We start from the raw sequence: 12495 nt of genomic DNA, 5'->3' as shown, positions 1-12495 counted from the left end.
GCATCTCCTGCCTTCTCCAGTGCCGCTGCTGCTCTAGGGGGCGCGGAGCTGGAGGCTCGGACCAGGGCAGCCCGTGGCTGCGGGGGACTGGGATGCTCTTCGCTTCTTTGGGGCGCTAGCAGGGACTGCACACGGGTGGGAGGGGGAGTGAGCTGCTCCGGCAGGGGTCTCCTGAGGGGCGCAGGGCTTACAGGGCTGGCAGGGAGAAAGTCAGGATGTGGGGAGAAGGGGGTCTGTGGGTAGTAGCAGCAGGGTGTGTGTGTTTGCAAGTCCCTCCAAAGCCCTTGGAGTCTTGCTTTCTAAACGCCTCAGCCAATTTCCCCCTGAGCAGAACAAGTTATTTTGAGTCCTGTCTTTAATTGTCCCACCCTTTAGGTCCCTTAATTCTACCTGGTGCAAGCCAAGTTATGTCAGTCCAAATGAAAGTGAAAGGAGAATTTGGTCTCTAGATTGTACTAGGTTTGCGGAGAGAGAGGGTTGTCTGAACAGTGGTATGCACACTTATAGCATCAGAAGTGATATATCAGTTATTATTTATACTACTTATTAAAGCCGCTCTCAGAGATATAGTCCATATTAGTTCAGGGATAGAGATGCCTCCACAATTCAGCATATTTATAATAGTGTCATTCTAAATCAGCATCTGATTTTGTTTTGAGCCACTTAGAATATTTCAAATATATAGATATTTGAAATATTCTAAGTGGCTCAAAACAAAATCAGATGCTGATTTAGAATCATAGGATTACTTAAGGGTCTGGTTCTGGCATAAATTCTTGTTAGATTCAATGAAACATAGTAATGTGGTATGTAGTATGTTTGCTTCTAGGTGCCAGGAACTGTTCTTTATGAAGCAGGTGTACCAGGTTACTTAAAGGAGATACTGATACATTTTAGGTTATATTTAGCAGCTGTTTATAATCCTGTAAAATCAGGATAGTAACAAAAGGGTAACTTTTTCTGGTTTTCATCTGAAGGCTGTAACCAAATGTAGAAAATGTGGTCCAAGTGTTAACACCCATCAGGGATAAAAATCATCAGTAACCCAATTTTCTTGCTTCTATCCTATATTCTGTTCTTGCAGGATGCAAAGAATTTTAGTTTATTGGCAGCAGAAAAAAAGTAAATTCTTTATTTGATATTCTGAGCTGCCTGCACACATGAAACCAAAATTATAATCTGGCACTGTAGTTTATTATATTCCGGCCTTAAAAATGGTGGCATTGCTAACTCTCTGGGTTATGGTGGTTCATGTGAAGTCACAAGCAGGAGAGATTTTGGCAAATATCTTCATAAAAAACACAAAAACCTGAGATTTCAGTGACACTGAAAGAGAAATTCAAAGTCTGAGGTCCCCAGTGCAAATTAATTTGAATTTCTTCTCTTTGTCATTAGTGGATATTTGAGTCCGCATCATAAAACTACTGCATAACTGGCAGATGAAGGGAATGAATTTCAGGATTGGACTAACTGGGGTAGAATTATGAAATAGGGTGAGTAAAATGAAAACCAGGGATCCTATGAGCTCTTGGAACTTGGAGGAATCATGTGAATTAAAAAAAAAAGTTTCTAAAATCACAATCTCTTTTAAAATCACTTCCAATAAGTGACATTTGGGGCTACTGTCTTAGAATCTGTTACACAGGAATTTAAAGGATCTTGCAACATTCTCTGCTGACTAGTTTTCTTTATTTCGAAGTGGTGGCTTGATTTGACACTCCTGTGCCAAAAAATTAAAAATTCTGCACACAATATTTTAAAATTCTGCAAAATTCTGCAAATTTTCTTTGTCAAATAAATGTGGAGGCTCCAGCATGGCACTGGGGAGCACAGGCCACTGGCTGCACAGAGGTGGGAGATCACTGTGCTGCTCCCAGGGCCGGCTCCAGGCACCAGCTTTCCAAGCAGGTGCTTGGGGCAGCATTCAGAATAGGGCGGCAGTCCGTGCCCCCCCAGCGGCAGTTTGGTGGCAGCTCCGCCACTCTTCCAGGCATGGCAGCAATTTGGTGGCAGCTCTGCCTCTGTTGCGGCAGCGGCAATTCAGCAGTGACTGTTTGGGGTGCCAAAATTGGTAGAGCCATCCCTGGCTGCTCCCCCTTGGAACATGGACTCAGTGGTGAGGCTGCACCCAACCCTGACACAGCGCAAGGACGGGGCCTGCCCCAGAAACACCCCAAGGCCCTGCCCCTCCATGCCAGGTGCACCAGATATGGGCGGCAGGCTCAGCAAAGCAGGATCCACGTGTGGAGGGACTTAGTGTGCGGGGATCCAGGTGTGGCTTGAGCGGGTTCTCAGTGGAGCAATCTGGGTGAGGGTAGCTCAGTGGGGGATCTGGGTGCGGGGGGAGATCTGGATGCACAGAGGCTTGTTGGGAGTTTTGGGGTACAACAGTAATTGGACTCTGCAAGGGGGTCCTGGTGAAGGTGGTTGGGGTTCAGTGTGGGGGGGGCTCAGTGGGGGATCCAGATGCTGGAGGAGTGGGGTTCAGTGGGGTGGAGATCCAGATGTAGGTAGCTCGTCGGGGTGGTCCAAGTGCAGGGGGAGTGGGGCTTATTGTGGGGAAAGGTTCTGAATGCGAGGGGAGGGGTCAGGCTCGGCAGCAGGGTCTGGGTATGAGGGAATCTGGATGCATGGCGGTTGGGAGAGCAACTCCCTGTACAAGAATCCCTCCCCCTGCAGCTGAGGAGTGATGGGTGCAGGAAGAAGGTGTGTGTGTGTGGAGGAGTTTGCAGAGCTTCCTGCAGCTGGGGGAGAAATCTGGGGATGGGTCTGACCTGGTCCTGGATGCTGTGCAGGGGAAGAGGAAGTCCTTTCTTCCCCAGCCCAGCTGGAACTAGCAGCTGATTCCAGTGCAAGGATAGGAACCACCAGTTGGGTCTTCCCCAGTCTCACCCCCTACCTCACAGTGATTTTACCTCTCTGCCAGCTGCCCTGGGAACTGCAAACATACTGCTGGGGAGGGTCTCATGACTGCTCTTGTGGCTTCCCATTGCTTCCCCATCAGAAAGTCATTTTTCTGTGGGGAAGCAAAGAAATCTTCAGGGGGATATAAATTCTGTGCATGTGCAGTGGCACAGAATTCCTGCAGGAGTAATTAGTAAATAAAAAACATAGTAGAGAAGCAGTTATATCTGGCAGACAGCTACCCTGAACACACATGTATTCATGCTAGAGCATAACATGTAGCCAACAGCACTACAGGTAAGTAGTATGAGGATTTGATAGGAATTATATGTTTTTTTTTTAGTGGATCTGCATAGTTATTGAGCACAAGTGTGCAATAACAGACTCAATATATTATAAACTAATTCTTTCTGTTTAATCATCTAGGTATTTATAATGTATACGTTCCTTCCTTTGTCATAAGTCTAATATATTATTTTCTTTTGTTTAATATATGAAGTAAATTAGTAAATATTGTTGGCTTGGGCTCATGGCATTTTACTGGCTGTCTTCTTCCAAAATTTTCAATGATTCTTCAGACATTGATTTAGTTAATAAGACCCATAATCTTTGCCTTTACAGAGAAATGTATGTTTCTTAAAAGGCATTTTGAAGACTAATAGTACATTTAATAAGCATCTGTAAGTTGAAGACTGACAGTGTCAAGAGTCATAATAAAGCCATTATGGCTTCTGGAGGAACTGTTCAAGATGGCAGTGATGATGATGGTGGAGACCTCACAGCCCAAAACCTTGAACAAAAATCTGTATTTTTTGAAGATCAAGTAGAAAATAAAAGTGGCTGCAGTGACTTTTCAAATGTGTTTTGCTGGGAAAAGGAGATACAGCAGGTTTCAAGGGCCAGTGATTATAGCAGACAAGACAACTACGATTTCAGAAATCCAGGTGAGAAGATACATTCATTTTTGTTCATAATCATATCGCTAGTTTATGTGGTTTTGAAAGGGGGCTTACTTCAAGATTTCATCATTTTCACAGATTAACATTCATCTTGCAGTTCTGTGATTTCTCAGACTTAGACTAAACTACATGTCCCTGAGCTGTTTCTCAACATTAGACCAAAGTTCAGAAGTATATTTATTTTACAAGCTTCTGTATTTGTTTTTAGTAGAGACAAACTTTAAAAAAGAGACTATTTAAATGTGATGGGATACAGTTTGAAGCAGTGGTGTACTAAATCCTCTTCCATTTCTTTGGAAATTTACCACAGTTTTCTTCTAATAATTATGCCATTATTGAAGCAGAATGAAAACCAACTTACGTTCTCCGACACTCAACTCGATGGTATAAATTATGATGGGATAAATAAATTATGTCACTCATCTGGCACTAATATGATGTGTAAAGCACAAAGCTAAGATTCAGTAATGATTATTTTAATCAAACACTTCAACTTCTGATTAGGGAGTAATAAAGAACTTAAGGGATTTTTCAGATGACTGGCGCTAACTCAAATATAAAATCTTTACAAATAGATCATGATTCTTGGGTCTGGCCAACCTGTATGCCACCATTGTACTTCCCCGGTCCCTAAATCTGGTTATCATGATGCAAATTAGATTAGCTTCATGTCTGGCTAAGGATCATTCATCACAATGCTTTCTGGTCATGCCTGATCTTGCTGTTGGCACACTCCCAACGTGCCCCCTTTGCGGGCTTTATGTCATACCACATCCATAGTAGGACATCTCCAGATGCCATATTAATACAGCTTTATGGCCCCTTCTTGCCACTGGAGGATCTGGCTTCAACTGTTCAGACTGAAATTTTGAATGCTGGGTGTCTACTTCAAACTGAACTCTTTTTTTTTGAAAGTTTCACTAAAAACAGTTCAACCATTCAGAGAATGCAAAAACTAGCTGTGGGGAAATAGGGCAGAGACAGACTTTGGGGGTATATATTAGGGTCATATGTGCAGGGACAGGCAGGGCAAATAGGGAAAGCAAGGTCTGTGCCCATTAGAGCACTCTCCCTTCCAGAATCTGTATGGAACCCAAGATTATTGAGTTGCTACATTCCTTTGCTCTCAGCAAATAGCTGTGAAGTCCAATAGCAAAGTGTGTGCCTCATTCCCATTTAGTGGCTGGTCTGGTCTACATAGAAGATAATAGCCTAATACTGCTCAGTTACTGGATTAACTTAAGTGGTAGAGGTTTGTGTTGTGTACCTAAAGGTCCCAGGTGGTGACATATGACCCATCAATTTGTTTCCATGTGATGGACTTCCTGGTTTTTTTCATTTTTTTTTTAAATTTAGGAAATTATATTTAAAAAAACATTAGGTTGCAAAATTGAGCGCACAAGAAGGAAATGCCAGAATTAAGGTTGCCTCTCCTGTTGCATATGCATTATGATACAGTCTTTACTTACATGATTACATGCTATCTTTTCCCATGAAAAACCTTAATTTTTGCATTTCCTAACTTCTGAGTGCTTGAGTTGCAATCATAATGCTCTTTTAACAGCTTTTTCACATGTAATACAATAGAATGAGAGAGTGATTAGATATAGGCTGACTCTTTGATCATATAACTCTTGTGACTGATTGCTAAGAAAAATGTTTTATTATTTTTTTAGAACTAGACAAACATATAGGACTTCTGGAGAAAATATCTGACTTCATTTTGAATGACATACCAAAAGCTGAGTAAGTATGGAGGCAATTACTTGAGCTGAAAAAAATGCAAAGAGAAATTGTCAATCAAGAGAAGAATTTCAGTAAGACTCATAAGATGGCAGTGCTACTGCACACACTATTTACAGTCCACACAGCTACATTTAGAGAGTGGCACCCAAAATTTGCATACCTGAGGACCATATTGAAAAGTGTTCAAGGGCTGTGTTCAAGGGTTGCACCTAGCTTTTCCATCTCTGACTTAGAAACATCCTAGATACCACTTTCCCTCAGATTATGCTAACAAATCACTATGCTATGATTCAAAGTAGAGCTGGATGGCAATTTTCAAACTGAATGTTTTTCCATCAGAAAATGTGGAGTCATTGAAATTGAAACATTCTGTGGGAACATGTCAATTTCAACAACATTTTGTTTAGAAAAAAATCTTAAATTATATTATAGATTATGAAATACAAATATAATATATTATACAAATAATAAATATTAAATAAAATATACATATACAAAGTAACAAAAATAAAATTACAAAATACAAATAGAAAATGAAAATATATGAAAATAAATTGAAAGTAAAATCAAAATGAAATGTTTTGATTGATCCAAAATGATTTTTTAAAAATTTGCATTTAAAAGGACATCTGAAAAAAATCATTATGATTTGGAAGGAAAAAAATTTTGAAATCACAGAATTTCACACAAAACAGAACTTCTGGTCCTCAGTTAGCTTTTGTTCCCTGCTTGCTGAGTGAAAAATAGAAAAAAATCAAAATCAGCTAGAGGCAAACCAACCTGGCAAGTTCCTTGAATATGGAATCAGGGCAGGGCTTTATTAATATACTCCCTTCCTAGCTGACAGCAGTGGCATATAATGCCTTTTATCCAAGTCTGGCTCAAAGGCTGCAACCATTCTTCTGGTGTAGACTTTGCCAACATTATCCATTCATTATCAATCTCAAACCTGCTTTGCTGCAATGCATTCTACTAAGGGTAGCGCTTGTAAAACAACTAGAGACTACAGCTCTTGAGTAGAATGGACCACTGTAAGCAAACAATACCAGTGACCTGTGGTCCCAGAATATGATTCAAATAGCTTAAATAGGTAGATTCATTAGTTAGCAGAGAGGAAACTAACTGTTTTGGCATTGTACAAGAAAAGATATCAACTATTTTGTTAGACAATTCAAAAAGGGTCCCTATGAAGATTAAATTTATCTTGTTGACATGGTTTGTAACCATCCTTTGGGAGCCAGGTTTTCAGAAGCAGACATTTAAAGTGTATATTCTGATACTATATTTGCATATGAAAATAGGCAGTTTTGCTTTCACGTATATGTTTGGAATGGCACAGTGCTTTTCTTCAGCAAATATTGGCTATGTGTAAATAGCTCATGTTGTTCAGTTTTCTAAGTTACACCCTACACTCTTTATCTATTTAGTTTTATGTGAGTCATTCCGCTGATGACTGCCTGGAAAATTTCTAGGGCTGATGATGCCCTTGTCTGTTTTTTACAATGGTATAAGGTGTGTAGAAAATTCATAACATACAAACATTTCTTGTAACAGACAATAGGAATGTTGTAAATATAGTCGGAGACAACATGGTGACGCTGTTTTTGACTGAGTTACTGATCTTATTTTTCTCATACAGAACTGGAACATTGTGTTTGTTTAAGATTTTATTTTAAACTACTACTTTTTACATTTCCTCAAGTACATTGTATTGTTTCCACATTGATGTTAAATTGTACTATTTGTTGCCATATGCATTCTTTGTTCCAGGTATGTAAGCTTACTCAATGATTACGTTGAATCTGAGTTTTTTCTGATTGATGGAGATTCATTGTTCATCACTTGCATAAGTGAACAGACATTACTGCTGGGACAGAATCTGCACTTCTTTTACCTGGTAGAATGCTTTCTACTGGATTTAACAAACAAAGGAGCAAAATACATCATTGTTTTCTTCAAGGTAACAAATACATGATTTTTGCAATGAATGATTGAATTCTTGCACTATATTTCTCCACTAGAGAAAAGTGTTCATTCATAATACATTAGGTAATCTTTAAGCAATAAGACAATAAAGGTCAAATTCAGACCTTTAGCCAATGTCTCCCCAAAAAGGTTCACAATTAGCCATGCAAAAGTAGTTTTTAGAGCTTGTTGCAAAGTTTTCAATGAAACAGTTTATCAGAAAACGGCAGTTTATCAAAACTGAAACTTTTTGCCTGAATGTACCAGATTCAATGAAAATTTTGTCAGGCAAGATTTCCCAGGTCCAGGATGAAGTGCCTTTGTGTGCTTAGTCCAGAATAGCCAAATGGTTGGGATACTCACCTAGGATGTGGGAGGCCTAGATTCAACTCCCTGCTCTGCCTGATTTAGATGAGAGACTTGAACCTGGGTCTCCCACATCCAGGTGTGGCATCCTAACCACCAGGGTACTAGTTATTTTGGAAGTTTAGTTTCTCACTTTGATGAAAAGACTTGGTTCCGTCCTGATGCAGGATGGTAAAACCATTTCCTGCCCAGCTCTTGTAGTTTTATTGTGAGCCTGAGAGTGTACTTATGCAAATTACTCATAACAAATGCATCTGTATTCCCAGCAGGGAATTCCTAGATATTCACAGGAGTATGTGATAAAATACATAGACTATTACCCAAGCCCTGCTACTAAATGTTCATGTTAGATATCCAGCCTAGGAGGATCTTTAGTTGCATCTCATGGTCCTCAGTCAGTTGCATCTTTATGGGCAAGCACCTGCGGACAGTTTGAGTTCTGACTTTGGGCCTACAAGTATTCTCTCTGGTGTTTAATTAATCTATGTGGCTGATTTTTTTTTTTTGCCACTAGGTAACACAATATTGTTTTTTCTTTTCTACTTCTTTCAGAAGGGAGTTGGTTTTGATTAATTTTAGTTTTGTGTGTTATCCATGGGTTGAAATGGAACCTACCTATGGAAAGTAGTACTGAACAAGGATTACTGTTCATTTCTATTCCTATTGTTGATTTTGTTTTTACTTCAAGCATTTTTTGAGAGCCACATACTATTTCTAGCCCATGGCAACAAAAAAATAACATTGTGAGATTAAGACAAATTGGATACTAATTGGAAACTTGAGGGAGTCAACAAGCATGTGGACAAGGCGGATCAAGTGGATATAGTGTACTTAGATTTTCAGAAAGCCTTTGACAAAGTCCCTCACCAAAGGCTCTTAAGCAGAGAAAGCTGTCATAGAATAAAAGGGAAGGTCCCCTCATGGACAGGTAACTGCTTAAAAGATAGAAAACAAATAGAAATAAATGGTCAGTTTTCAGTATGGAGAGAGGTAAATAGTGATGTCCTCCAGGAGTCTGTACTGGGACCAATCATATTCAACATATTCATAAATGATCTGGAAAAAGAGGTAAACAGTGAAGTGGCAAAATTTGCAGATGATATAAAACCACTCAAGCTAATTAAGTCCCAAGCAGACTGCGAAGAGTGACAAAAGGATCTCACAAAAGTAGGTGACGGGGCAACAAAATGGCAGATGAAAATAAAGTTGATAAATGCAAAGTAAAGGACATTATGTTTTCCAGTCCCAGTTCTACATACAAAATGATGAGGTCTAAATTACTTGTTACCACTCAAGAAAGAGATCTTGGAGTCATCATGGATAGTTCTCTGAAAACATCCACTCAATGTGCAGTGGCAGTCAAAAAAGCGAACAGAATGTTGGGAATCATTAAGAAAGGGATAAATAATAAGACAGAAAATATTATATTGCCTCTATATAAATTCATGGTACACCCACAGCTTGAATACTTGTGGCACCTTAGAGACTAACAAATTTATTAGAGCATAAGCTTTCGTAAGCTACAGCTCACTTCATCTGGATGCATCCGATGAAGTGAGCTGTAGCTCACGAAAGCTTATGCTCTAATAGATTCATAGATTCATAGATACTAAGGTCAGAAGGGACCATTCTGATCATCTAGTCCGACCTCCTGCACAGCGCAGGCCACAGAATCTCACCCATCCACTCCTATGAAAAACCTCACCTATGTCTGAGCTATTGAAGTCCTTAAATCATGGTTTAAAGACTTCAAGGAGCAGAGAAGCCTCCCTCAAGTCAACCATGCCCCATGCTACAGAGGAAGGTGAAAAACCTCCAGGGCCTCTTCAATCTGCCCTGGAGGAAAATTCCTTCCCGACCCCAAATATGGCAATCAGCTAAACCCTGAGCATATGGGCAAGATTCACCAGCCAGATACTACAGAAAATTCTTTCCTGGGTAACTCAGATCCCATCCAGCTAATATCCCATCTCAGGGGATTTGGCCTATTTACCCTGAATATTTAAAGATCAATTACTTACCAAAATCCCATTATCCCATCATACCATCTCCTCCATAAACTTATCGAGTAGAATCTTAAAACCAGATAGATCTTTTGCCCCCACTGCTTCCCTTGGAAGACTATTCCAAAACTTCACTCCTCTGATGGTTAAAAACCTTCGTCTGATTTCAAGTCTAAACTTCCTGGTGGCCAGTTTATACCCATTTGTTCTTGTGTCCACATTGGTGCTGAGCTGAAATAATTCCTCTCCCTCTCCTGTATTTATCCCTCTGATATATTTATATCAGAGAGCAATCATATCTCCTCTCAACCTTCTTTTAGTTAGGCTAAACAAGCCAAGCTCCTTAAGTCTCCTTTCATAAGACAAGTTTTCCATTCCTCGGATCATCCTAGTAGCCCTTCTCTGTACCTGCTCCAATTTGAATTCATCCTTTTTGAACATGGGAGACCAGAACTGCACACAGTATTCTTGGTGAGGTCTCACCAGTGCCCTGTATAATGGTACTAAAACCTCCTTATCCCTACTGGAAATGCCTCTCCTGATGCATCCCAAAACCGCATTAGCATTTTTCACAGCCATATCACATTGGCAGCTCATAGTCATCCTATGATCAACCAATACTCCAAGGTCCTTCTCCTCTTCTGTTACTTCTAATTGATGCGTCCCCAACTTATAACTAAAATTCTTGTTATTAATCCCTAAATGCATAACCTTACACTTCTCACTATTAAATTTCATCCTATTACTATTACTCCAGTTTACAAGGTCATCCAGATCCTCCTGTATGATATCCCGGTCCTTCTCTAAATTGGCAATACCTCCCAGCTTTGTATCATCTGCAAATTTTATTAGCACACTCCCACTTTTTGTGTTGAGGTCAGTAATAAAAAGATTAAATAAGATTGGTCCCAAAACTGATGCCTGAGGAACTCCATTGGTAACCTCCCTCCAACCTAACAGTTCACCTTTCAGTAGGACCCATTGTAGTCTCCCCTTTAACCAATTCCTTATCCACCTTTCAATGTTCATATTGATCCCCATCATTTCCAATTTAACTAATAATTCCCCATGTGGCATGGTATCAAACACCTTACTGAATTCTAGGTAAATTAGATCCACTGTGTTTCCTTTATCTAAAAAATCTGTTACTTTTTCAAAAAAGGAGATTAGGTTGGTTTGGCACGATCTACCTTTTGTAAAACCATGTTGTATTTTGTCCCATTTACCATTGACTTCAATGTCCTTAACTAATTTCTCCTTCAAAATTTTTTCAGGACCTTGCATACTACAGATGTCAAACTAACTGGCCTGGAGTTACCCGGATCACTTTTTTTTCCTTTCTTAAAAATAGGAACTATATTAGCAATTCTCCAATCATTCGGTACTACTCCTGAGTTTACAGATTCATTAAAAATTCTTGCTAATGGGCTTGCAATTTCAGGTGCCAATTCCTTTAATATTCTTGGATGAAGATTATCTGGGCCCCCCGATTTAGTCCCATTAAGCTGTTTCAGTTTCGCTTCTACCTCAGATATGGTAATATCTACCTCCATATCCTCATTCCCATTTGTCATGTTACCCTTATCCCTAAGATCCTCTTTAGCCTTAAAGACTGAGGCAAAGTATTTGTTTAGATATTGGGCCATGTCTAGATTATCTTTAACCTCCACTCCATCCTCAGTGTTAAGCGGCCCCACTTCTTCTTTCTTAGTTTTCTTCTTATTTATATGGCTATAGAACCTTTTACTATTGGTTTTAATTCCCTTTGCAAGCTCCAACTCTACTCGACTTTTAGCCTGTCTCACTTTATCCCTAGATGTTCTGACCTCAATTAGGTAGCTTTCCTTGCTGATCCCTCCCATCTTCCACTCCCTGTATGCTTTTTGCTTCTTCTTAATCACCTCTCTAAGATGCTTGCTCATCCAGTTCGGTCTACAACTCCTGCCTATGAATTTTTTCCCCTTTCTTGGGATACAGGCTTCCGATAGCTTCTGTTGCTTTGATTTCAAGTAATCCCAGGCCTCCTCTACCTTTAGATCCATAAATTCTTCAGTCCAATCCACTTCCCTAACTAATTTCCTTAATTTTTGAAAGTCAGCCCTTTTGAAATCAAAAACCCTAGTTGCAGATTTATTTTTGTTAATCCTTCTGTTCAGTTTGAACTGAATTAGCTCATGATCACTTGAGCCAAGATTGTCCCCTACAACCATTTCTTCTATGAGGTCCTCGCTACTCACCAAAATTAAATCTAAAATGGCATCCCCTCTAGTCGGTTCAGCAACTACTTGATGAAGGAATCCATCAGCTATCGCATCTAGGAAAATCTGAGCCCTATTATTATTACTAGCACTGGTCCTCCAGTCTATATCTGGGAAGTTAAAGTCTCCCACGATCACGCAGTTTCCATTAGTATTTACTTTATTAAAGACATTAAAAAGGGCTCTATCCATATCCAAATTAGATCCCGGAGGTCTATAGCACACCCCAAGCACTATCGTAGGAGAGGCTTTACTAGTTTTCTTCCCCAATGTAATTTTTGCCCAGACGGACTC

General features: G+C 39.8%; 1 protein-coding gene across 2 annotated transcripts in view; it reads left to right on the top strand.

The window, feature by feature from the left end:
* LOC119854620 (probable ATP-dependent RNA helicase DDX60) overlaps nt 1–12495 on the top strand; it is a 73590-nt gene that overhangs the window by 151 nt on the left and 60944 nt on the right. For both annotated transcript variants that reach the window (XM_043513341.1, XM_038399393.2), the window contains exons 2-4: nt 3526–3848; nt 5540–5609; nt 7380–7569. In XM_043513341.1, coding sequence (XP_043369276.1) covers nt 3629–3848; nt 5540–5609; nt 7380–7569 — 480 coding nt within the window. In that variant the 5' untranslated portion in view covers nt 3526–3628. The remainder of the gene's footprint in view (nt 1–3525; nt 3849–5539; nt 5610–7379; nt 7570–12495) is intronic.

This window comes from Dermochelys coriacea, chromosome 4, assembly GCF_009764565.3.
Source record: "Dermochelys coriacea isolate rDerCor1 chromosome 4, rDerCor1.pri.v4, whole genome shotgun sequence".
NCBI lineage: Eukaryota > Metazoa > Chordata > Testudines > Dermochelyidae > Dermochelys > Dermochelys coriacea.
This window is presented reverse-complemented; position numbering and strand designations above follow the sequence as displayed.